This window comes from Phaenicophaeus curvirostris, chromosome 2 (assembly GCF_032191515.1).
Source record: "Phaenicophaeus curvirostris isolate KB17595 chromosome 2, BPBGC_Pcur_1.0, whole genome shotgun sequence".
In the NCBI taxonomy this organism is placed as follows: domain Eukaryota; kingdom Metazoa; phylum Chordata; class Aves; order Cuculiformes; family Cuculidae; genus Phaenicophaeus; species Phaenicophaeus curvirostris.
Window position 1 is genome coordinate 116,819,581 of NC_091393.1, and position 24,977 is coordinate 116,844,557.

A 24,977-nucleotide genomic window follows, 5' to 3' on the forward strand; every position below is an offset into this window, starting at 1 on the left:
GGTAGCGGAGCTGCTCTGGAGAGTAAGGATGGCCCCAATCCTGACCTACCACGACCCCGCAGCTCCTGCCCAGAGCAGCCATCTCCCACCGGGATGCCGGGGACGGAGCCGCATGGCGTGGCAGTGGCGGAAGCGGTGTGGCCCGTGTCCTCAGCCCCTGGCACAGGCAGAACGTTCCGTCGCGATAGAGACCACCGGCCACCGCGCTCCCCTCCCGCCGTCCTTTAATGGTGCCCACAAACCCGTACAAACCCAAGGAAAGTGCCTGCCCAGGGCCCAGCCCTGCGGGGCGCCCGCCAGCAGCTCCCGGCACCCCGGAACGCCACCGCGATGAGGAAGGTGCGCAGGGTGCGACCCCAGCCCCACTGGCAGCGTTTGACACCCAGCGCCCGTCCGAGGGGACCTGGGAGGATGCGCAGCGGGCACAGCCCAGCCCCGGAGTTACAGTGCTACGGTCTCGGATGCGCTCGGCTCCCCCTCGGAAGATCCAGAGCCTGGCCCGGAGAAGCCTCCGCTCACGGCTGCTGGTGCTGGGTGGGAACAGGGCAGCGGGCGAGGCACGGGGAGCCGGGGGCATCGCCCCGGAGCTGGTGCTGGCTGAATAAACCTGAGATTCCAGCCACCCTGAGGTGGGAGAACCACGTCGGGTGGCACGAGTGGGGTCCCGGAGAGCAGCAGTCCCGAAGGAGAATCCCTGCCCGGCGTGCCGGGGCAGCCGGTGGGACCGTGGCCACTTCAGGCATCGTTCCTGGTGCTGGCAGCCGGCAGGGGCTCCACGCTGGCAGGCGGTGGCTGCGCCACAACTGGGATCTGTGGATCTGGAAAAGAGGAGCTGCAGGTCAGCGGCTGCACCTCATCCCGCAGTGCCAGCGAGCAAGCATCTGGGACTCCCTGCAGGCACCAGTATGCCCAGTGCCTGGGAACTGGAGCCAGCCTAGAGTCCAGCTGCTCTCCCAGCGCTCCCTCACTGGGAACACATGCATCCAAGCATCTTCCAGCTATCCCCAGGGGAAAAGGAGGGAGGAGAAGGCATCCTCATGGCCTGTGTGGTGCTTCCCTGCACTGCTGTCACCTGCCCCACTCCGGATTGGAGATGCTGTGCGCTGGATGCTAACAAGGGAAGCAGCTCAGCCCGCTCCGAGTCCCCCAGCTCTGTCCCCCAGGGAAGGTGAGATGCAGGGAGTCCCCCAAAGCTCCCCTAAAAGTGAATGCCAGGCAGTCCTAGGTGTCAGGGCTCGGCAGCTGCAGGCAGCCACACTCACCGCTGTCCTCAGCTCGCATCTGTGCCTCCAGGTCCTCTGGGTCCACATACTTGTAGGGCTCGTCCTCCTTGGGTGGGCAGCACTTCCCACAGCAGAAGAAGCAGCAGCAGCAGCAGCAGCAGCAGGTCAGAGCGCCGCAGCACAGAGCCAGGGCCTGCACAGGGGATGGAAGCGTCAGTCACACCACCTGGCATGTCCCAGAGCTCTGGTGATGCCGAAGCCGGGCAGGGCTCACCTGGAACCACCACTTGGACATGAGGAAGTAGTGCTTGACGGCATCCTCGCCGAATTGCTCGGCCACGTAGAGCCCGAGGGAGCCGTACTGGTCATAGATCTGGCGCTTGGACTCATCACTCAGCGTGGCGTGGGCGCTGTTGATCTCCTTGAAACGCTCGGCTGCCTCCGGATCATCTGGGTTCTTGTCCGGGTGGTACTTGAGTGCCAGCTTCCTGCAGGACATGGCAGATGGGATAGATCCAGGCTCTGGGATGGATCCCAGGATGGACCCCTCGGCTGATGTCCGCACATCCTCATCCCTGGGATGGGCCCAGGGACGGACACCAGGATGGAGCTCCTGGCCGGTGCCCAGACATCCTCATCTCTGGCATGGGTCATGGGATAGACACCAGGATGGATCCCCCCAACCTGATCCCCAGGATGGACCCTGGGACAGACTCCTGGTCTGGTGTCTGCACCTCCTCATCCCTGGGATGGGTACTGGGATGGACCCCTGGGCTGGTGTCTGCACAGACTCATCCCTGGGATGGCCCAGGGATGGACACTCAGCTGGTGTCCCTCAGCATCATTCCCGAGGTGAACGCTGGGATGGACCCTAAAACAGACCCTGCAGCACCTCAGCCCCAGGATGGATGCCCCCAGCCTCATCCCTGGCGTCGACACTGGGATGGACACCCTGGCTGGTGTCCACAGAACCTCATCCCCAGGATGGACACGGAGATGGATGCCTCCAGCATCATCCCTGGCGTGGACACTGGGATGGACCGTGCAGCACCTCAGCCCCGGAATGGACAACAGAACAGACCCCCTGGCCTCACCGTGGGACAGCAGGACCACCGTACTGGTAGCCCCCCTGCTCCAGGCTGCCCCCCCCTTACCAGTAGCCCCCTGCCCTGTACTGTTAGCTCCTCCATCCCAGCAAGCCCCTTGTCCCAGCACCCTCCCTATACCAGTAGCCTCCAGTCCTGGGCACCCTCATCACGGTACCGTCCCCTCCCGGACCCCTTGTCCAGTCACCCCCTCCCCCAGTACAGCCCCAGCCGCCCCCCACCGGTACCAGTAGCCCCCTCACCCTAGCAAACCCCCATCCCAGCAGGGCCTCCGTACCAGACCCCCTCACATGCCAGTAGCTCCCCCAGCCCTGGCAGAGCTCTGGGTACTAGACCCGCTCCGTCCTGGTACCCCCACATATCGCATACACCCCCCTCTTACCAGCCCCCTCTTCATCCATCCTGGACCCCACTTGCCAGCATCCCCTCATCCTGGTACCTCCAACCCGGACTCCCCATCCCAGACCCCACAACCTGGTACCCTCATCCCGGTACCCCCTAACCCAGACCCCCCATCCCGGTATCCCCAACCTGGATCCCCCACCCTGGTACCCCTCAACACAGTACCCCCATCCCGGTACCCCCCACCCCAGATCCCCCAACTCAGACCCCCCATCCCGGTACCTTCAACCTGGTACCCCCCATCCCAGACCCTCCATCCCAGACCCCCCCATCCCAGTATCCCCAAATCCTGCTACACCCATCCCGAATCCCCCATCCCAGACTCCCTGTCCTGGATCCTCTGTCTTGGTACCTTCATCTTGGTACCCCCATCCCAGATGCCTTTTCCTGGTACCCCCATCCTGGACCCCTCATCCCAGTACCCCCTAACCCGGAACCCCTATCCTGGACCCCCCAATCCCAGTATCCCCCATCCCAGATCCCCCAACTCAGACCCCCCATCCCGGTACCTTCAACCTGGTACCCCCCATCCCAGACCCTCCATCGAGACCCCCCATCCCGGTACCCCCAACCCAGACCCCCCATCCTGCCACCCCCATCCCAGACTCCCTCTCCTGGACCCTCCGTCCCGGTACCCTCATTCCTGTACCCCCATCCCAGATGCCTTTTCCTGGTACCCCCATCCTGGACCCCTCATCCCGGTACCCCTATCCTGGACCCCCCATCCCAGTACCCCCCATCCCGGTACCCCCTAACCCAGTACCCCCCATCCTAGTACCCCCATCCCAGTACCCCCCAACCTGGACCCCTCATCCCAGAATCCCCTATCCTGGACTCCCCCATAAGAGCAAGACCCCACTTACCGGTAGCCCCCCCCATCCCAGACCCCCCATGCCAGACTCCCTGTCCTGGATCCTCCGTCCTGGTACCTTCATCTTGGTACCCCCCATCCCAGATGCCTTTTCCTGGTACCCCATCCTGGACCCCTCATCCCGGTACCCTCTAACCCGGAACCCCTATCCTGGACCCCCCATCCCTGTACTCCCCATCCCAGATCCCCCAACTCAGACCCCCCATCCTGGTACCTTCAACCTGGTATCCCCCATCCCAGACCCTCCATCCCAGACCCCCCATCCCAGACCCCCCAGTCCTGCTACCCCCATTTCGGACCCCCCATCCCAGACTCCCTCTCTTGGACCCTCCGTCCCGGTACCTTCATCCCAGTACCCTTCATCCCAGATGCCTTTTCCTGGTACCCCCATCCTGGACCCCTCATCCCGGTACCCCCTAACTCAGAACCCCTATCCTGGACGCCCCCCATCCTGGTACTCCCCATCCCAGATCCCCCAACTCAGACCCCCTATCCTGGTACCTTCAACCTGGTACCCCCCATCCTAGACCCTCCATCCCAGACCCCCCATCCTGGTACCCCCTATCCTGGACTCCCCCTTAAGAGCAAGACCCCACTTACCGATACCCCCCCCCATCCCAGACCCCCCATCAGAGCAAGACCCCACTTACCGGTACCACCCACCCCATCCCAGACCCCCCATCCCAGACTCCCTCTCCTGGACCCTCCGTCCCGGTACCCTCATCTCAGTACCCCCCATCCCAGATGCCTTTTCCTGGTACACCCATCCTGGAACCCTCATCCCGGTACCCCCTAACCTGGAACCCCTATCCTGGACCCCCCCATCCCAGTACCCCCAATCCCTGTACCCCCTAACCCAGTACTCCCTATCCTGGTACCTTCAACCTGGTACCCCCCATCCCGGACCCCCCATCCCAGACTCCCTCTCCTGGACCCTCCGTCCCGGTACCCTCATCCCGGTACCCCCCATCCCAGATGCCTTTTCCTGGTACCCCCATCCTGGACCCCCCCATTCCAGTACCCCCATTCCAGTACCCCCCATCCCAGTACCCCCATCCTAGTACCCCCATCCCGGTATCTTCAACCTGGTACCCCCCATCCCAGACCCCCCCATCCCGGTACCCCCAACCCGGACCCCCCAGTCCTGCTGCCCCCATCCCAGTACCCCCCATCCCAGATGCCTTTTCCTGGTACCCCCATCCTGGACCCCTCATCCCGGTACCCCCTAACCCGGAACCCCTATCCTGGACCCCCCCATCCCAGCACCCCCATCCTGGTACCCCCCAACCCGGACCCCCCTTCCAGGACTCCCCCCTTAAGAGCAACCCCCCCTTCCCGGCACCCCCTTCCCACCTCATACCCCGCCTCCCCCCGGTACCGGCAGCCCCCTCTTCTCCCAACCCGGAACCCCCCCCGCCCCGCCCCGCCCCGTCCCGGTGTCCCGGTGTCCCGGTGTCCCGTACCGGTAGGCTCTCCTGACCTCCTCGGGGGGGCTGCCCTTGCTGAGCCCCAGCACCCGGTACAGGCTCTCCCCGGCCCGGGACAGCCGCCGCGCCGCCCGCCCGGCCTCCGCCATCGCCCCGGGACACCGGGAGGGAGCGGGATCCCCGCCCCGCCGCTCCGCGCAGGCGCCGCCGCCATTCCCGCCCCGGGCACCGGGAAACCCGCAGCCCCCGGGGCACCGGGACCCCAGCCCCCCCGGAAACCCCGATCATCCCCACATCACCGCCCCCCCCGGCCACGGTGACACTTCCCCTGGCCAGGGAGAAGCCCCTGCCTGTGTCCCATCTCCTATAACCCATGTCCTGTATCCCATCCCCTGTGTCCCATCTCCTGTGACCCATCCCCTGTGTCCCATCTCCTGTGTCCCATCCCCTGTGTCCCATCTCCTATAACCCATGTCCTGTGTCCCATCCCCTGTGTCCCATCTCCTATAACCCATGTCCTGTGTCCCATCCCCTGTGTCCCATCTCCTATAACCCATGTCCTGTGTCCCATCTCCTGTGTCCCATCCCCTATAACCCATGTCCTGTATCCCATCCCCTGTGTCCCATCCCGTGTCCCATCCCCTGTGTCCCATCTCCTGTGACCCATGTCCTGTATCCCATCCCCTGTGCCCCATCTCCTGTGTCCCATCCCCTGTGTCCCATCTCCTATAACCCATGTCCTGTGTCCCATCCCCTGTGTCCCATCTCCTATAACCCATGTCCTGTGTCCCATCCCCTGTGTCCCATCTCCTATAACCCATGTCCTGTATCCCATCCCCTGTGTCCCATCTCCTGTCCCCCAGAAGCAGCACCAGGGCCGGACATGGCTCCTGTGGACATGGGGTCACCCCGATTTCCCCCCTTCATCCCCTTTCCCCAGTGACCCCCCAAGCTGGGCAGCAGCCCCTGCTCATATCCCATATCCTACATCCAGTATCCCACATCCCGCATAAAGTATCCTGCATCCCATATCCTGCATCCAGTATGCCACATCCCGTATCCAGCATCCCGTATCCAGCAACCCACATTCCGCATCCCCTATCCTGTATCCCATAACCCCTCATCCCATATCCCATTATCCAGTATCCTGCATCCCGTATCCCATTCCTCGGCCGTGGCTCCCGGGTGGTGCTGCTCCTTTATTGGGGTACAAAACGAAGGCAGCCGGGGCAGCGGGGAGGGGGCAGCGCTGAGACCCTTCAGCCCCGGCCCCATTCCGGAGCCGATCCCGCTCCCGCGCCGCCCTCTCCAAGCACCTGAGCAACACGGGGGGCAGCACCCCAGATCCTGGGAGCAGCTCTGGTCCCTGGGATGGCACCGTAGGAGTGGGCACCACCGGGAGAGCGTTGGGATACCAAACCCTCCCAGCAGTTACCGGCACCGCCGGACAGCCCGGAGCGCCAGCTGACAGCCTGGAACGCGGCTGGACAGCCTAGAACACAGCCGGACAGTCCAAAGTGCAGCTGGACAGCCTGGAATATGGCCGGACAGCCCGGAGCACAACCTGGAGTGCAGTCGGATAGCCCGGAGTGTGGCTAGACACGGAGACAATGGAGTGAAAATCGTGGGGCCAAGGTGGTTCCTTGAGGAGAGCCCCAATCCCTGATGGTTTTCCAGTCTTGCAGGACAGCCAGGGTGGCTGCTCCCAATAAATACAAATAAATATGGATTCCAGCAAGATTCCAGCCAGTAAGCCAGTCCAGTGCCTGGCCGTGCCCAGAGGAGCCGCAGGGACCGGACCCCGTCCTCCTCCTCCTCCTCATACGCAGGGAGATCCCCACTCCCTTCCCGGTCTCCTGCATCCCACCAGGGAATGGAGCAAGGGGCTCGTCCCATGTCCAGGAGTGCCAGGGGCTGGGGGCCGCGCTGTGGGGCAGTTCTGAGCTCCTCCTGGCCGTGGGGGTGGCCTGGTGGCCAGCCCGGCTGGTGGCCCCGCAGCCAGCCGGCTCAGCAGTCCGTGCTGTCGTTCTCACTCCAGGCGGAGGGACCGTCGGTGCCAAAGTATCGGTCCCCAAAGTTACCTGAGCAGCAAGGGAACCCGGTGAGGTGACAGCAGCAGTGGCCCCACGGCCATCCCACCCCTCTCGGGACCCCTCTGTGCAGCCGCGGGCACCGGATCGCGGTGCTGGGGCTGGATACCAGCCCCGGGAGCACAGCCCAGCCTGCTCGGAGCTCACCAATGCCTGGGATGATGTGGAATTCCTCATTGATCCGCTTGTCCACAGCGGTGGTGATGATGCGGACGCGGGGAAAGGCGTAGGCGACGGAGTGCACGCCCATCTCAGCCATCAGCAGGGACAGCAGGAAGATCCTGTCCTCCTGCACATCGTGGTCCTGCCGGATGCGGAGCCGTGGGAGCGCAGCCGGCGCTGGGAACGCCGCGTTCCCTCGCCCCGATCCCACCGCCCCAGCCACTCACCAGCAGGACGCGCACGGCCATCATCGCCGCGGCACCGGTGGAGACGGTGCTGTCCATGAGGATGACGTAGTCCTCGCTGATCTCCTTGGGAAGGCGCAGGTAGTGGAGCTGAGGGGGGAAGGAAAGGCTGTCACCCATCCCGCGGTGCCAGGAGGCTCCGTGCCAGCTCCGTACCACGGGTACCGCTCACCTCAGGCTCCCCGGTGTCGTGGTTGGTCTGGATCAGGATCTTTCCCAAGCGGATGTCCTTGCACACGGCTGTGAGCGCCTGCTCCATGGTCTCCCCAGCACGCAGGATGGACACTCCGGTAATCTGGGGAAGGGAGGAGAACACCGTTGCTGCCCTGGAGAGCTCCTGAGGCTCCGGCACCACGGGAGCTGGGATCAAGCCCCACCAAGCAGCATGTCTGCACCAGGATGGATCCCAGGAGCCATCATGTTCTCCCAGCTCATACCCATGGGAATAAAGGGAGCAGGACAACGTCTCACCCTCTGCCTGTGGAACCGCTTCCCCTCATACGTTGTCCCTTGTGGCGTCTCCACCGTCACCGACTGCCAAAGGGAGGAGAAGGGGATGCAGGCAGAGCCAGCATCTGTGCGGCCCAGGAGCTCCAGAGCGGGAGCCGCGGCCGTGGTCACACAGACAGCAGGCGCTCACCTTCAGAGGCAGGAAGGACAGGGCGTGCTCAATCAGCAGCCGCATCAGCCGCTTGGAGTAGAAGATGAACTCGTCCCTGGTTGTGTCCTTGTTCCTGTGGAGGGAGGACATTGGGTGAGACGGGAGCAGAGTCCCTGCTCCATCCTGCAGGAACCAGGAGCAGTCCATGGGAACCAGGAAGCTCCTGGGGAGGAGATTGGGGTTGTTGAAGACCTGGGGTTTTTGTCTAGAGAGGAGCACAGGGTCAAGAAACACATCCAGTTCTCCAGAAATCATAGAATCATGGAATGGTTTGGGTTGGAAGGGCCATCAAAGCTCATCCAGTTCCAACTCCCCTGCCATGGGCAGGGACACCTCCCACTGGATCAGGTTGCTCCAAGCTCCATCCAACCTGGCCTTGAACACCTCCAGGCATGGGGCAGAACCACTTCTCTGGGCAACCTGGACCAGGGCCTCCCTGCCCTCTCAGGAAAACATTTCTTCCTCAGATTTCAGCTCAATCTCCCCTCTTGCAGCTGAAAACCATTTTCCTTCACCCTATCCCTGCACTCCCTGACCAAGAGCCCCTCCCCAGCTTTCCTGAAGCCCCTTTCAGTACTGGAGGCTGCTCTAAGGTCTCCCCACAGCCTTCTCTTCTCCAGGCTGGACAACCCCAACTCTCTCAGCCTTTCCAAGGGGACACGCAGCCTGTGGCAGGTGGGACGCAGAGGAAGGACACCATGCAGCGCTGCTCAGCCCTCGCTGGGACATAAGGTGGCTCCAACTCTGCACAGTGGAACGGATGGACCAGCAAAGCCAGTAATGCCGATGACACCGAGGGAGAAGCGAGCACAACCTTAGCTGCGCGATGCGGACACACATGTGACCCTGGGAAGTGAGCAGAGCACTGCTGGTTCTGGGTTCCAGGGGCTGAGCCCTTGAGGGAAGGGCCGCGGGGCCGGGGATTCCAGGTGGAACTGCTCACCCTGTGGGAAGAGCCAGGGGTGAAACAGGGTCAGGAGCAGCCAAAGGTCAGGCAGCACCCTTGGCATTTGGGGCAACGGAAACCTGGGAGCAGTCGTTAAATGTTTTGCACAGCCCGGTCAGGGGAGCACGGGACAGAAGATGAGCTCGCCAGGACAGAGCATGTCACAGCCAGACTGCGTGGAAGGAACCAGACTGCACCAAGGCCAGGAGCAGCTAAGATACCAGACACCGGGAACGGGAAGCATCCGACACTGTCTTGGCTCCTCTCCGGTTATGCACCACGTCAGAGAAACTGCCGGGAACCAGGCAGGTTGTGCAATACCTGGCATTATCACAGCACTGAAGGGCGTAGGGCAGCAAAAAAACCCAAATAAACAACCCCCAGAATGAAACCGGGGCAGGATGTGACCTGTAGGAGCCCTACCCACGTCCCTCGGGAGGAACAAAGCCAATCGCAGGCACGCATACACCAGTCCCAGTACTGGGCAGAGGGGAAAGCAGCTGGATTTTCCTACTGGGAACGCTTTGACCTCGAGCACACCACGCGTTGTTAACTTGTTCTGCACAGAAAGAAACCACTGGATGAAACCGTGCGTTCCTGATAGCACACGCAGCCCAGCACTGCAGCATGTGCCGCGCTTACTACCAGCAGGCAGGGCCATCCGAGTCCCGCGCTGCCCCAAGGGCTGCGGCCAGGAGCAGGACGGCTCCTCCAGCAAAGCACCCTAGGCAAGCAGCCACTCAGCAAGAAAATGAGGAGAAGCCAAAATTCACCAGTTCAAAGCATGATCATAAAGGATCCAAGGATGTCACCCTCTGCCCCTCGACGTCTGGGGCTGCTTTGATAAAGGAACAAGAAGCTGGTTGTGATTTCGGTGTCACTTACCAGGGAGTGCAGGGATAGGATGAGGGGGAACGGTTTTCAGCTGCAAGAGGGGAGATGGAGATGAGATCTTAGGAAGAAATGTTTTCCTGTGAGGGTGGAGAGGCCCTGGCCCAGGCTGCCCAGAGAAGTGGTGGCTGCCCCATCCCTGGAGGTGTTCAAGGCCAGGTTGGACTGGGCTTAGAGCAACCTGATCCAGTGGGAGGTGTCCCTGCCCACGGCAGAGGGGCTGGAACTGAGGTTCCTCCAAAACGAAACCTTTCCAGGATTCTACGATCTTTGAGGTCCCTTCCCACCCAAACCATTCCATGATTCTGGCTCCCTGAATGAACCACCAAGGGGCGGGTTCACCCCAAAGGAGGGCAGATAAGAAGACACAGCTGAAATCGGTTCCCTCGCCTGTGCCTGAAGCAGCACGGGCTGCACACGAGCCTGTTGTTTTCTAAGAAGCAGAGGAGCCCACAGCTATCTGCCAGCTCCCAAATGGAAGAGGTGGAACTGGCACCTGCCCAGGAGAGGCAGAAGGATGCTGAATATTTTTACTCGGTATTTTGGGACAGCATCTGCCACTCCTCACATCGCGCCACAATGACAGCCAAGCCAGCCAACGCGCTCGCAGGCGGATCAACAGGCACTGCTACCCGATCAACAACTCCCAGCCAAGCGCTCCACAGGGACCAGGCAACCTGGATAATTGTGGTGCTAACCTAGGACAGCAGGGACTCCCAGAGAAGAACCTTGCTAAGGTTGCCTTCAACCCCAGTGCCCGCAGCTCCAACAAAGATGTCGCAGTGGGGAAGCCAAACATAGACAGGTTTCACATCTGTGTCACTGTCCCCGGTGCCGGTAGCTTTCTGACACACAGGGAAGACAGGGATCCACTCGCCTTGCCCCCTCGCTGAGGTAGCCACGCGCTTCCCAAGGGTAGCTCTGGTGCAGGACGTTGCATCCTGCCAGAGCACAAAGTCCTGAGGCTCCAGCAGAGCAAACCTGCTGATAGAGGTGGGTGACCCACTCCACAGACAGGCTGTGCCATGCAGGAGATCCCGGAGCCTTCCCGGAGTGTGGGGGATCACACTGCGAGTGGTGGGAAGCAAACACCATTCTCCTGCAGCACAGAGTCTGAGAGATCCCCTTGGGATGCAGAAAGGATCACTTGGATGCAGCAGAGCCTGGGCACACAGCACCAACGCTCCCACTGACTCCAGGGAACTGCACCTGGTACCAGAGTCCCATAAGCTGGAAGCATCAGGCCTGGGGAGGAGTGGCTGGAAAGCTGCCCAGGAGAAATGGACCAGGGAGTGCTGGTCAACAGCAGCTGAACATGAGCCAGCAGTGGCCCAGGTGGCCAAGAAATCCAACAGCATCCTGGCTTGGATCAGCCATGGGGTGGCCAGCAGGAGCAGGGAAGGGATCACCCCCTGGATGCAGAGCTGATGAGGCTGCACCTTGAATCCTGGGTGGGCCCCTCACTCCATGGAAGACCTTGAGGGGCTGGAGCACATCTGGAGAAGTGGAATGGAGCTGGGGAAGGGGCTGGAGTCCAGGGATTCTGGGAGCAGCCCTGAGGCTGTTTAGCATGAAGAAAAGGAGGCTGAGGGGAGACCTCATCACTCTCTGCAGCTCCTGGAAAGGAGGATGGAGTCAGGCAGGGGTTGGGCTCTGCTCCCAAGGCACAAGGGATGGGATGACATGAAATTGCCTGAAGTTGTGCCAGGGGAGGTTTAGTTTGGATATCGGGAACAATTCCTTCACTGACAGAGTGGTGAAGCCCTGGCGGAGGCTGCCCAGGGCAGTGCTGGAGTCCCCCATCCCTGGAGGGGTTCAAATACTGTGTGTCTGTGGCACTTGGGGACATGGTTTGGTTGGCACAGTGGGGTTGGGCTGACGGTGGGACTGGAGGAGCTCAGAGGACTTTTCCAACCTCAATGATTCCATGGTTTTAAGCTCTTGACCCCTCTTATTACACTGTGCATTCCCAGCCCGATTGTGAATTAAACCACTCAGCCAGGACTGTTTCTCGGTTTCTGCCTCTCCATGACCGAAAATGACTCTGGAAACCCCCTCTCCCTGAGATGCCAAGCCAGAATTTGCCGTGACTGCACCCGGCGAGATGCTCACCCGCTGCCACCGCACAACCCTTCCAGGAGCGCCGCGGAGACAGAAGGCTGGCGCGCAGAGGAGTCCCCAGTGTTGAGCAACAGGGAACGGCGTTGGCAGCAGCCTGGCACGCCGAGATCGACAGGCTGGCTCCCAGGGAGCCACACTGGGAAATATTGGGTGGAACGGGGAGGCTGGGGGGAATCCTGGCTCATCGCACACTGGTGCTGGGTTTGGGGGCCAAGGCAGCGCCAGTGAGGGCATTGGCACCACGCAAGTGCCGCCGTGGCACAGAGGTGGTGGCACCGCAGCTGGTGGCACCGCGGCAGCCAGGACACAGGTGAGGGATGGGATTTGCCAGGATAAAGCAACCCCACGCACTGAGGGGCAGGAAGCTTGACCCATCCCCTGCCAGTCTGGACCTCTCCCGGCAGGGAACAGCACCTCCGGAGCAGAGGGGAGCCCAGAAAGTCCCACGTGGGGGCCATGAGCAATTGCACACCACACTGAAGTCACACAGACGAGGGGCAGCGCTGCCAAAGTCACCTACGAGTGCCAGAAATAGGAGCCGCCCCGCTGCGTGGAACATCGGGGCTTCCCACCAGGAGAGCTGCTCAGCTCTGAGATCCCAGTAACGGCACCGTTGCTCCTTGCTTCCTCGAGCGCCATGGGATTGCGGGGGAGGCTGGCGGCCACAGCAACGCCCCTCATAAATGTGGTGTTTTCCATTTACCATCTGGAAGAGGCAAAGTCCGACTCCCTGCAGCCCTGCCTCTCGTGCCAGTGGCTCCCAACACTCAGCACTGCTACAGGAACCCCGGATGATCCCCTCCTTCCCCTGGGCAGCCGAACAAACTCCGAAGTCTAAGCTGATTACACTTATCCGATGCCTGTGGCACAAAGGCGGAGCAGAGCCGGCCATTCCCTGAGAGGCAAAGGGATGCAGCCTTCAAGGGGGAAGATGGGGAGAGCAGCTACAGATGAGGATTTGGTGTCTGTGGCACGGTCCCTCTGGAGAGTCATGGAATGATTTGGACTGGAAGGGATCTCAAAGCCCATCCAGTCCCACCCCCATGCCATGGGCAGGGACACCCCCCACTGGATCAGATTACTGTTGTAACCTCAAGTACTGTTGGCACAACCTGAAGTTGCTCCGGAGGGATTTAGATTGGACATTGGGAACAATTCCTTCACAAAAAGGGCTGCCAAGCACTGGCAGAGGCTGCCCAGGGCAGTGGGGTCTCCTTCCCTGGAGGGGCTTAAATCCATGTGGATGTGGTGCTCACAAATCGGGTTTAGTCAGTAGATCTGCCCCGTCCCTGGAGGTGTTCAAGGTCAGGCTGGACGGGGCTTGGAGCAACCTGATCGGGTTAAAGATGTCCCTGCCCGTGGCAGAGGGCTGGAACTGGATGGGCTTTGAAGCCCCTTCCAACCCAAACCATTTCATGATTCTATGATTCTGCTCCAAGGAAACGCCTCCAGCCAGAGCCCCACAGGCAGCAGGGGGAAAACTCCCACCAGATTTAGTCACGTGTTGGCGGAGAAAGGAGGGAGAAGGGAATGCCGGAGAGGCTGGGACCTACCGGATGATGGTGTGCATGCCTCGCACCTGTGGCGTGTTCTCCAGGACGCTCAGCGTCTTCGGCAGCGGCTGCCCCTGGTGGGCAGAGGCCAGGGCTGCCCTGGAACGCGAGCGAGTGATCAGAGCCAGCAAAAGCAGAGAGTCGCCACACCAGACAGACCCCCTGGACTGGGACATCTCCTCCTGAGATCCCACCACACAGGCTGGGCACCTCCTGGACCACCCTGGTCCCTTAGGAAGCCCCACATCGGTACAGGTATGAGATCCCAAAGAATCCCCATCCTATAAAAGCAGGACAAACCTCCCCAACACAAACCCTGCTCCCGGCAGCCTCAGCACACACAAGCCTCAGCCAGCAGCTGTGGAGCAGCAACAGCAGCTCGGCATGAAAATGCCTGGCTGCATCCCCTGGGATCAGGCTGGAGCTGCGAGGATGATCCCGCTGCCAACACCGCGTCCCAGGGAACGGGGACTGCACGGGACACTGCTCCCATGGAAGGGAGCAGCCTCAACATCCAGGGCAGGAACCACGCTCCAGAAAGGGACAGGAGCAGCGTAGGGAGCCAGCTGCACCAATCCAGCACGAGTGCTGTGGGATGGGTTATCCCGGAGCCTGCGGTTGTAGCAGGACAACCCCAAAGGAAGCCTGGCAGCTTCCCTGGCAGTCATGGAAAAGCAGCTCCGCTCTGGCACCTCAGCCCAGCTCTGGGATAGAGGAGCAGGAGGCAGAGCACAGCGGGTGCTTGCAGGACTGGGAACAGAACAGAGCAGGTGCTGGGAGGGACTGGGAGCAGAGAGGGTGTTGGCAGCCCCCCACCCTCAGCCCAGGAGGTCCCTGCGTACCTGACTGTGATCTCGCGCTGGGTGTGGAGCAGAGCCATCCAGCATGGAAAGAGGGGAAATAAAGAACACACGGTCACTGCACAGGGCAGGGATAGTACCCTGAGGGTGGGTACAGACCCACCAGAGCAGCCCTGGACTCCCAAGAGCAGCTCCAGCCCCTCCAAGGGCAGCCCTCAACCCCCAAGAGTGGCCCCAGACCTGCCCAGAAAGCAGCCCTGGACCCCTGTGAGCAGATCCAGCCCCTGTGAGGGCACTCCCAGCCCCACTGAGATAATCCCTGGACCTAATGAGAGTGGCCTCAGACCGCCCAGAGCAGCTCCAGACACCCCAAGAACAGCCCTAGACCATTCAAGAATGACTCCAGCCCAGCTCCCACCCCTTCTCCTGCAGCCGAACCCAGGGCAGGAGAACCACCACTGGACACAGCTGGATCGAAGAGGGATAACTGAGTTCCTGGAGTCCTGCAGGGAGCAAGGGGGACAGCAGGCAAGGGTGGGAGACAGCTGAGATCCCAGAGCACTGTAGGGACCGAGGAGGACAGGAGGCAAGGGGGGCACAGCCAAGAGCCTGGAGCGCTGTGTGGACTGAAGGGACAGCAGGTGAGCGAGGTCAGGCCAGACCATGAGCGCCCCGCGTCCCTGTGTCTAGATTCATCCCCATCTGCCCATTCCATCCCAAAATCTGCACCAAGAGCCTTTGTAAGGGGACAGGCAACACCAAGAGCCTCTGGATGCTCCAGAAACGCTGGGCTGTGAGCAGCCCCATCCTTCTCTCTGGGCGCAGAGCCCTCCTCCTCCTCACCCACAGCCCTGGATCATGGATCACTCCGCTCCTCACCTTCTCTAGCTGGCTGTGCACGTGCTGCACGATGAGATCCAGGGCCACGAAGTTTTCCCCACCTGATGGGAGAGTGAAGGAGCCAGGTCAGACCCATCCCCATTCCAGGACCCGCGCTCCCGACGTTCTGGTTGGCTCCAGCGCCGTGCAGCCTCACCGCGGGGCACTACGATGTCGGCCACCTGCACGGTGGGCTCGATGTACTGCTCGAAAGCCGGCTTGACGAACTTGTGGTACTGCTTGATGACGCCCACGATATCGCGCCCGCGCTCCATGATGTCACGCTGCAGCCGCCGCACCAGCCGGATGTCGGAATCCGTGTCCACAAACACCTTCATGTCCAGGAGCTGGAAAACTGGGAGGGATGAGCACCCGCTACGCAGCCCCTGCCTCTGCCCCACCGCCCGTGGCACGGAAACGTCCAACCACTCTGCAGGTGGGAGTGTGGATCCACTTGAGGGTAAGGAGACTCTACAGAGGGATCTGGGCATGGATCTATGGGCTGGAGGGCAGGAAGGGTCTGCAGAGGCAGCAGGACAGGCTGGACTCATGGTCTGGGGCTGAACATGAGCCAAAAGCATCCTGGCTTGGATCAGCCACAGGGTGGCCAGCAGGAGCTGGGAAGGGATCATCCCCCTGTACTAGGTGCTGGGGAGGCTGCATCTTGAATCCTGGGTTCAGTTTTAGGTCCCTCACTCCAAGAAGGACATAGAGAGGTTGGAGCGCATCCAGAGAAGGGCAACGGAGCTGGGGAAGGGGCTGGAGTGCAGGGGTTCTGGCAGCAGCTGAGGGACCTGGGGCTGTTTAGTGTGGAGAAAAAGAGGTTGAGGGGAGACCTCGCTGCTTTCTGAAACTCCTGGAAAGGATGGAGCCAGGCAGGGGTCGGGCTCTGCTCCCAAGGAACAAGGGATGGGATGAGAGGAAATAGCCTGAAATTGTGCCAGGGGAGGTTTAGGTTGGATATTGGGAACAATTCCTTCACTGACAGAGTGGTGAAGCCCTGGCAGAGGCTGCCCAGGGCAGTGGTGAAGTCACCATCCCTGGAGGGGTTCAAAAGTCAGGTAGACGATGTGCCCAGGGAAAGTTTAGCTCTGGACAGGTATGGTTGGACTCTATGATCTCAAAGTCTTTTCCAACCAAACGATTCCATGATTCTAAGATCCTGCTGCGGTGGCGCCCGGTGCTGTCTCCCCTGGACCCTCCAACTCAGAGATCCTCTGCCGGCATTTCTCCTTCCACAGCCCCTGGCCCTGGTGGCACCAGGACAGGCACATCCCGCCTGCCCCACGCACCCAGCTCCACTCTCCCTGCAGCCCCCGCAGCACCAAGAGCTGGGACAGGACAGGGCACATCCCACCCACCGCACACACCCAGCACCACCCATGCTTTACACCGCGATGGCCGCACCCGGCAGCGCTACCTTCAGCAGCTCCTTGTTGGCGAACGCCAGGATGCCCTCGAACACGATGACATTGGCTCCGTACACCGTTTTCTGCAGGCAGGTAACAGCTGTTCCCATCCCGCCCGCCTTGTGCACCACGGCAAGACCAACCCCAGTGCAGCAGCTCCTCAGCAGGACCCCCGTATCCTGCAGCCCCATGCCTTCTCCTCACCCTGGCACTCAATATCCAACCCCAGCATGGACCCAGGGCCCCAGCCTGGCTGCAGAAACCCAAACTCCTTCTCAATGTCTCCCCCCAGCCCCATCCTCCCTGTGCTCCCCACGCTCCACACTGCAGCCTCTCCTGGAACTCTGCACCGGCCACTGTGTCCGCATCCATATGGACATCTCTGTGCTCTCCCCCTCCCTCTACCCCCCAGCCTCCCCGGTTTGACCCTCCTGCATCCCATGGCCCCAACTCCTCCCTCCATGCCACCAGCCCCTGCCCTCCTGGCATCCCCCCCATTCCCAGGTCTCTTCGCAGAGCTCCTGGCCCTCCGTGTGCGGTGCAGAGCACGTACCCATTCCCGGCGCCGGCTGTGCGTGGTGAAGTCGTACACGGGCACCTTGACGCTCTTGCCCTTCTTCAGCTTGCGCAGCACGCTCACCAGCAGCTCGAAATCGAAGGCATCGGGGTGGTCAAAGTTGTAGTCGCTGCGGGCAGCCAGCGCCTGCTGCCCCTCGTCCAGCACCTGCGGGCACCGCTGCCGCTCAGCACCTGCTGGCCAGCTCGCCGGCACCACTCAGCACCAGTTCCCCCAGCACCAGCAACGCTCAGTGCCACACCAGCCCCTCTAGGGCTGCCCAGCTCCGCGCCAGCGCCCTGGCCCAGCTCAGTGCCACATGGGACCCTCCTGGAGCAAGTCCAGAGAAGAGCAACGGAGCGGGTGAAGGGGCTGGAAAACAGACCTTACGAGGAGCGGCTGAGAGAGCTGGGGGTGTTTAGCCTGGAGAAGAGGAGGCTGAGGGGAGACCTCATTGCTCTCTACAACTACCTGAAAGGAGGTTGTGGAGAGGAGGGAGCTGGCCTCTTCCCCCAAGTGACCAGGGACAAGACAAGAGGGAATGGCCTCAAGCTCCACCAGGGGAGGTTCAGGCTGGACATCAGGAAAAAAATTTCATGGAAGGGGTCATTGGGCACTGGCAGAGGCTGCCCAGGGAGGGAGTTGAGTCCCCTTCCCTGGAGGTGTTTAAGGCACGGGTGGATGAGGTGCTGAGGGGCATGGCTTAGTGACTGATGGGACTGGTTGGACTCAATGATCCAGGGGATCTTTTCCAACCTGGTGATTCAATGATTCTATGATTCCAGCACTGCTCAGCACCGTTCAGGCCCCCTTGGCACCACCACCGCTCAGTGACACCTTCTCCTCCGAGACCAGCGCTGCTCAGCATCACACTGCTGCCCTGTACCCACTGGCACCACTACCACTTGGCACCAGACAGTTCCTCCAGCTCCCTCACACGGTCACTGCTCAGCACCGCACTGAACCACCCCAGCACCAGCACCGCTTGGCACTACACCAGCTTCCACAGGATTGGCACCACCACTGCTCAGACACCCCAGATCCACAGGCACTGCCACGCCGGTCCCCCCGGACCCATTGTCACTGCTCAATGCTGTGCCAGCTCCACCGGTACCAGCGCTGCTCAGCACCACTGGGCCCCCCCGCCCTCACCTTGTAGAAGGAATCCATGGAGAGCAGCACAACCCAGGGCACGTCCAGCGCCTCGATGATCCTCCTCGCCACCGTTGTCTTCCCTGAGGCGCTGCCACCACACAGGCCTGCGGCAAACAGGTGCTGGCTATGGCTCCACCGCATCTCCACCCCCAGCTCCATCCCAGTCCCAGTTCTGTCGCTGGTCTCATTGCTCTCCCAACCACAGCTCAGTGCCCAGTTCCTAACTCAGTCTCCATCCATTCCCTCACCTTATCCCAGCCACATCCCTTCCTGAGCCCTAATCCTAGCCCCATCCATTCCCTAGCTCTGATTTCTGTCCCATCCCTTCCCAATCCCGGCTCCCATTGCCATCCCTTCCCTACTTTGCTCCCACCGCCAACCCTTCTACAGCCCCGCTCCCAGCCTCCATCCCTCCCCCATCCTAGCCTCCCTCCCTTCCCCCCATCCCAGCCTCCCTCCCTTCCCCCCATCCCAGCCTCCCTCCCTTCCCCTCATCCCAGCCTTCCTCCCTTCCCCTCTCCCAGCCTCCATCCCTTCCCCTCTCCCAGCCTCCATCCCTTCCCCTCTCCCAGCCTCCATCCCTTCCCCTCATCCCAGCCTCCATCCCTTCCCCTCATCCCAGCCTCCATCCCTTCCCCTCATCCCAGCCTCCCTCCCTTCCCCTCATCCCAGCCTCCCTCCCTTCCCCTCATCCCAGCCTCCCTCCCTTCCCCTCATCCCAGCCTCCCTCCCTTCCCCTCATCCCAGCCTCCCTCCCTTCCCCTCATCCCAGCCTCCCTCCCTTCCCCTCTCCCAGCCTCCCTCCCTCCCCCTCATCCCAGCCTCCATCCCTCCTCCCCACCCCGCCCTCCCGGTCCCCCCGCTGACCGATGACGAAGGCCTCGTCCACGGGCGCCCCGGTCTCGCTGTACCACGGCGGGCGGCCGGCGGTGTAGATGGTGCGGGTGCTGGTGCGGAGCAGCGGCGGCTCCGGTTTGCACTGGCTGCCGGTGCGGCGCCGCGGGGACGGGGCGAGCGGCAGCCGGGACAGCAGCGGCGACAGCGGCACCGGCCCCGCGCCCGCCGAGCCCCAGCGCTGCTCCGCGCCCGCCGCCGCCGCCATCGCCGCAGGGGCCGGAACCAGAGACCCGCGGGGAACCGGGAGGGGAGCCGGGAACCAGCACGGCTGCCGGGCAGGAGCACGGGATGCCGGGAGGGACGCGGGGGATGCCGGGACGGCGGAGGCCACGCCCCCTTCCCAGCCAGGCTACGCCCCTTTTATCGTCAGACCACGCCCCCTCGCGCTAGACCGCGCCCGTTTCGTTGACGGACCGCTCAACGGCCAGTGTAGAATGATAGAATCACCAGGTTGGAAGAGACCCACCGGATCATCGAGTCCAACCGTTCCTATCAAATACTAAACCATGTCCCTCAGCACCTCGTCCACCCGTGCCTTAAACCCCTCCAGGGAAGGTGACTCAACCACCTCCCTGGGCAGCCTCTGCCAGTGCCCAATGACCCTTTCCGTGAAAAATTTTTTCCTAATGTCCAGCCTGAACCTCCCCTGGCGGAGCTTGAGGCCATTCCCTCTCATCCTGTCCCCTGTCACTTGAGAGAAGAGGCCAGCTCCCTCCTCTCCACAACCTCCTTTCAGGCAGTTGTAGAGAGCAATGAGGTCTCCCCTCAGCCTCCTCTTCTCCAGGCTAAACACCCCCAGCTCTCTCAGCCGCTCCTCATTAGGCCTGTTCTCCAGCCCCTTCACCAGCTTTGTTGCTCTTCTCTGGCCTCGCTCCAGAGCCTCAACATCCTTCTTGTGGTGAGGGGCCCAGGACTGAACACAGGATTCGAGGAGCGGTCTCACCAGTGCCGAGTACAGAGGGAGAAGAACCTCCCTGGACCTGCTGGTCACGCCGTTTCTGATCCAAGCCAAGATGCCATTGGCCTTCTTGGCCACCTGGGTCACTGCTGGCTCATGGTCAGTCGCTGTCAACCAACACCCCCAGGTCCCTCTCCTCCAGGCAGCTTTCCAGCCAGACTTCTCCTAGTCTGTAGCACTGCACAGGGTTGTTGTGCCCCAAGTGCAGGACCCGGCACTTGGCCTTGTTAAACCTCATCCCACTGGTCTCAGCCCAGCGGTCCAGCCTGTTCAGATCCCTTTGGAGCCTCCCTGCCCTCCAGCAGATCCACAATTCCACCCAGGTTAGTGTCGTCCACAAACTCGCTAAGGGTGCAACCCAGCAGACCACGCCCCTTTCCAGCGAGGCCACGCCCCCACGCGCTTGGCCACGCCCCCGCCCCGCACACGGCCTCGCTCCCTCCTCCTGTGGCCACGCCCCTTACCCTTGTGGTCACGCCCCCTTCCCTCTAGGCCCCGCCGCCCCCGGGCTGGTGCCTGCGGCGTCGGAGCCCCGAGCGGCGGCACCGCCGGCCGGGACCCACCCGCGCTGCCCCGGGGAGGGAGCGGGGATTCCGGCCCCAGCGCCCCACCGGTCGCGGTCCCGCGCCTCTGAGTGGGCGGCGGGGGGCGGGGTCACGGCGGCGGCGGGGCTCGCGAAGGGGCGGGGCTTAGCGTGAGGGGGCGGGATCTGATTGGTCTTGTTAGTGGGCGTGGTTTGTAAGGGGGCGTGGCCCGCGATGGTGGGTCTGAGTGGGCGGGGCTTGTCGAGGGGGCGGGGCTTGTCGAGGGGGCGGGGCTTCCCGGTGCCGGGGGTGCTCTCGGTGCCGGTGGCCGCCGCCGCGGTGCCGCTCGCCCCGCCATGGAGTCCCCGAGCGGCACCGAGAGCGCCCGCCTGGTCAGCCCGCGGGGCGGCCCCTCCGGCGGCAGCCTGCGCCTCGAGAGGTACGGCCGGCACCGCATCCCGGAGCCCCCGGCACCCGCACCCTCATCACCTCCGGCACCGGCAGCTCCATCACCGGCACTCTCACCACTGGCACCTTCATCACCCCCGGCACCCGGCGCCCCGGGCAGCTCCATCACCCCCGGCTCCTCCATCACCCCTGACACCCTCCTAGTCCCCAGCGCCTCCGGCTCTTCTTCCATCGCCCCGGCACCCTCAGCGCGTCCATCACCGGCACCGCCATCCCTCGCTTTTCCATCACCCCCGGCACCTCCAGCCCCCCCATCTCCGCTGCCGCCGCCGCCACCTCCGCCGTTCCCCCCACCTGCAACCCTCGAGCCCCCGCACCCCCGGCACCCCCCGCACCCCGACACGGGCACCCCCGGCACCCCCTCCCCGCTGCTCTCCCGCATCCCCCGCACCCTCCGGTCACCGGCACGTCCATCGCCGCCCCCTCCGCCCCCGCCGCCTCGCACGGGCACCGGCGCCTCCGCAGCCCCCGGGGCAGCGCTGCCCCCCCAGTACCGGCACCCGCACTGTCCTTCCATCCCCTCCCGACACTGTCACATTGCCCGTCCCATTGATGGGACCGTGGCTATCGGTAGCCCCAGGGATGCGGGAAAGGATGCGGGAAGGGATGCGGGAAGGGATGTGGGGCAAGGATGTGGGGCAGGGATGCGGGAAGGGATGTGGGGCAGGATGACCGGTACCCGTACAGCCGTCGGTGACCCCCGCCCCCAGTCTGTTCTCAGGCCCCCAGGACCCCCTGGTCCCGCCGCCCCCCCCGGGTCCCCGGTGCCACTGCAGCCCCCTCGCCCTCAACCCCAGCCCGGGGGGGCTGCGGGCCCACCGGCAGCTGAGCATCGCCTGCGCCGTCTGCTGCACCTTCATGGTCGGGGAGGTGATCGGTAACGGGGGACGGGGAACGGGGGGCTGTGAGGGGTGACAGGGGCTTATTGGGAATGGGGCTTATCGGGAATGGCAGGATGGGAATGGGAGCAGAGGCACGGGGGGTGACGGGTAGCAGGGAATGGGAATGGGAATGAGGGGCTGGGAATGGAAATGGGGGGCTGGAGGGTGGTGGGGAGCTTGGGTGCAATGGGTAACATGGGGATGAGGGGTAATGGGTAGGTGACGGGTAACAGGGGGAAGGGAAGGGGGTGGGTAATAGAAAAAGTGATGGGTGACAGGGAGGCGGTACGGGGGGGCTGTGGGGGACGCGGTGCAGCCGCCCTGCGCCCGCAGGTGGGTACCTGGCGCACAGCTTGGCCATCATGACGGACGCGGCCCACCTGCTGACCGACGTGGGCAGCATGGCCGTCAGCCTCTTCTCCCTCCACGTCTCCACCCGCGCGCCCACCAAGACCATGAGCTTCGGCTGGCATCGCTCTGGTGAGCTGGGGGGCACGGACACGGGGGGACCCATAGCAGCCTTCCAGCAGGATCCTCTGCTGGATGCAGTTGTCCAGAGAAGTGGTGGCTGCCCCGTCCCTGGAGGTGTTCAAGGTCAGGCTGGATGGGGCATGGAGCAACCTGATCCAGTGGGAGATGTCCCTGTCCGTGGCAGGGGATTGGAGCTGGATGGGCTTTAAGGTCCCTTCCAAACCAAACCGTTCCATGATTCAATGATCTTTGAGGTGCCTTCCCAGTCAAACCATTTAGTGCTGCGGTGTGGGGCAGCCCCATGGCCGGGGCTCCATCCCACAGAGACGGCTCCATCCCACAGAGACACTGGGAGCGCTGGCCTCCGTCCTCTCCATCTGGGTGGTCACCGGGGCCCTCGTTTACCTGGCAGCCGCCCGCATCATCAGCAACGACTACGAGATCGAGGCGCGTGCCATGCTGGCTACCTCGGCCGGTGCCGTCGGCATCAACCTGGTGTACGGCTCTGCCCCACACCTGCCCTGCCCCACCTGTGTCCTGGCCCCACGCGATCCCTGCCCCACACGCTCCCTGCTCTCCCCAGCATGGCGCACATCCTGCACCAGACCCCCGCGGGCGCCGAGCGACTGGGGGGCAGCGGGGACCACAGGGCACCCCCTGCCCAGCCCGGCAGCGCCAGCGTCCGCGCCGCCTTCGTCCACGTCGTGGGTGACCTCCTGCAGAGCCTGGGTGTCCTCGCTGCCGCCGCCATCATCTACGCCAAGGTGCCCGCACGGGCTCCCGCAGCCCCACACTGCGTGCCGTGGGACACTGGCACCCTACACAGGGCGCTGTGGGGCGCTGGGTGCCCCCAGACCCAGCAATCCCCGCTCCCCACAGCCCCAGTACAAGATCGCAGACCCCATCAGCACCCTCTTCTTCTCCATCTTCGTCCTTGGCTCCACCACCACCATCCTCAGGGACGTCCTCAGGGTCCTCATGGAAGGTGGGCAGCACAAGGAGTGCAGGGGGTGCAGTGGTGCTCTGGGGGCACTGGGAGATCGGGGGGTGCAGGGTGAGGGCCCCCACGTGACGGGCGCTGTGGCAGGGGCGCCGCGGGGCCTCGAGTTCGACACGGTGAAGGCGACGCTGCTGGGAGTGAGCGGGGTGCGGGGCACCCACGACCTGCACCTCTGGGCGCTGACGCTGGGCCAGCCCGCGGTGTCGGCGCACGTGGCCATTGGTGAGTGCTGGTGCGAGCCTGGGGAGCACCCAGGGAGCGCTCGGTGCATGCCCGGTGCTGCCAGTGAGTGCCCGGTGAATGCCCTCTGCTGAGCTCGGTGCTGCCGGTGCACGGCCAGTGCCAGGCTCACCAGCTGGCGCAGCCACCAACCGGGGTTCACGCCGCGGTGCCAGCGGCACCCCAGGGCTGAGCAGCATCACTCCTGTCCCCACAGATGCCGACACAGACCCCGAGTCGGTGCTGCGCGAGGCCACGGCGCAGCTACGGGCCCGGTTTGGGGTCACCTGCTGCACGCTGCAGGTGGAGCGGTACCGGGAGGAGATGGGGGGCTGCCCGCACTGCCGCGACCCCTGCGCCTGAGCCCAAACACCCCACGGCTGTGCCCCCAAACCCCGCGGGCAAGAGGGAGCAGCGCCTGAGCTGGGGCTCCAAAGAGAAGGGGTCCAGACCCAAAGAGGGGGATTCAGGCCCGGAGCGGGGGGGTCTTGTCTCCCCCCAGCCACAGGGGCCACCTCTCCGCCCCACGGTGTCACCACTGGCAGAGCCGCCGCTGCTGCTGCACCCGCTGGCATGCAGGGAGAGCCCGGAGTGCAGCCCCCAGCACCGGATCCCTTGACCTGGCTCCCGGCTCCATCCCCAGCTGCCGTGTGCTTGTGTCTGTGTGCCCGTGGAGCATCCGTCTGTCTGTCTGTCTGTTTTGAGTGTCCGTCTGTCCGTCCGAGTGGCCGCCTGTCCATCCGAGTGGCCCTCTGTCTGTCTCTGTGTGCTAGGAGGCTGGCGAACCCCCAATAAACACCTCTGAGAGCAGCAGTGCAGGCAGCCAAGAGGGGTTTGAGGAGGGGGTGACGGCTGGGGACCCCTACGAGGGACAGCGTCGCGGTGACCCCGGTACCGCGGTTCCCGTGCCAGCATCACACCAAGGCGGTACAAAACCAACACCTTTACTGCCCAGCGGAACACAGGCTCAATGTGAGCGACTTCGGGGCTCCCCCAGCCCCATCCCTCCATGCCGGCACGGGGGGGCTCGGCTGGGACAGGGCACGGAGAGCAAGCACAGCC

At 63.3% G+C, this 24,977-nt stretch overlaps 3 protein-coding genes across 3 annotated transcripts; 1 reads left to right on the forward strand and 2 right to left on the reverse strand.

The window, feature by feature from the left end:
• Positions 1 to 206: 206 nt before the first annotated feature.
• DNAJC5G (DnaJ heat shock protein family (Hsp40) member C5 gamma) lies at positions 207 to 21,794 on the reverse strand. The gene is made up of 5 exons (XM_069850565.1): positions 21,789 to 21,794; positions 5,066 to 5,183; positions 1,498 to 1,711; positions 1,263 to 1,416; positions 207 to 818 (listed from the first exon to the last, which is right to left on the reverse strand). The coding sequence occupies exons 2-5, from the start codon at positions 5,176 to 5,178 to the stop codon at positions 736 to 738; spliced, it is 564 nt and encodes a 187-aa protein (XP_069706666.1). The 5' UTR covers positions 5,179 to 5,183; positions 21,789 to 21,794; the 3' UTR covers positions 207 to 735.
• Positions 6,214 to 19,632, reverse strand: LOC138717193 (uridine-cytidine kinase-like 1). Its single transcript, XM_069850546.1, has 14 exons — positions 19,365 to 19,632; positions 18,495 to 18,601; positions 17,340 to 17,510; positions 16,798 to 16,869; positions 15,535 to 15,724; positions 15,378 to 15,439; positions 14,541 to 14,557; positions 13,699 to 13,797; positions 8,167 to 8,260; positions 7,998 to 8,060; positions 7,699 to 7,821; positions 7,509 to 7,616; positions 7,267 to 7,423; positions 6,214 to 7,110 (listed from the first exon to the last, which is right to left on the reverse strand). Exons 1-14 carry the CDS (start codon positions 19,597 to 19,599, stop codon positions 7,037 to 7,039), a joined length of 1,572 nt encoding a protein of 523 aa, XP_069706647.1. The 5' UTR covers positions 19,600 to 19,632; the 3' UTR covers positions 6,214 to 7,036.
• On the forward strand, positions 21,220 to 24,717 carry SLC30A3 (solute carrier family 30 member 3). Its single transcript, XM_069850559.1, has 8 exons — positions 21,220 to 21,315; positions 22,055 to 22,221; positions 22,559 to 22,705; positions 23,040 to 23,193; positions 23,280 to 23,460; positions 23,576 to 23,681; positions 23,784 to 23,918; positions 24,133 to 24,717. Exons 1-8 carry the CDS (start codon positions 21,233 to 21,235, stop codon positions 24,276 to 24,278), a joined length of 1,119 nt encoding a protein of 372 aa, XP_069706660.1. The 5' UTR covers positions 21,220 to 21,232; the 3' UTR covers positions 24,279 to 24,717.
• Positions 24,718 to 24,977: the final 260 nt, after the last annotated feature.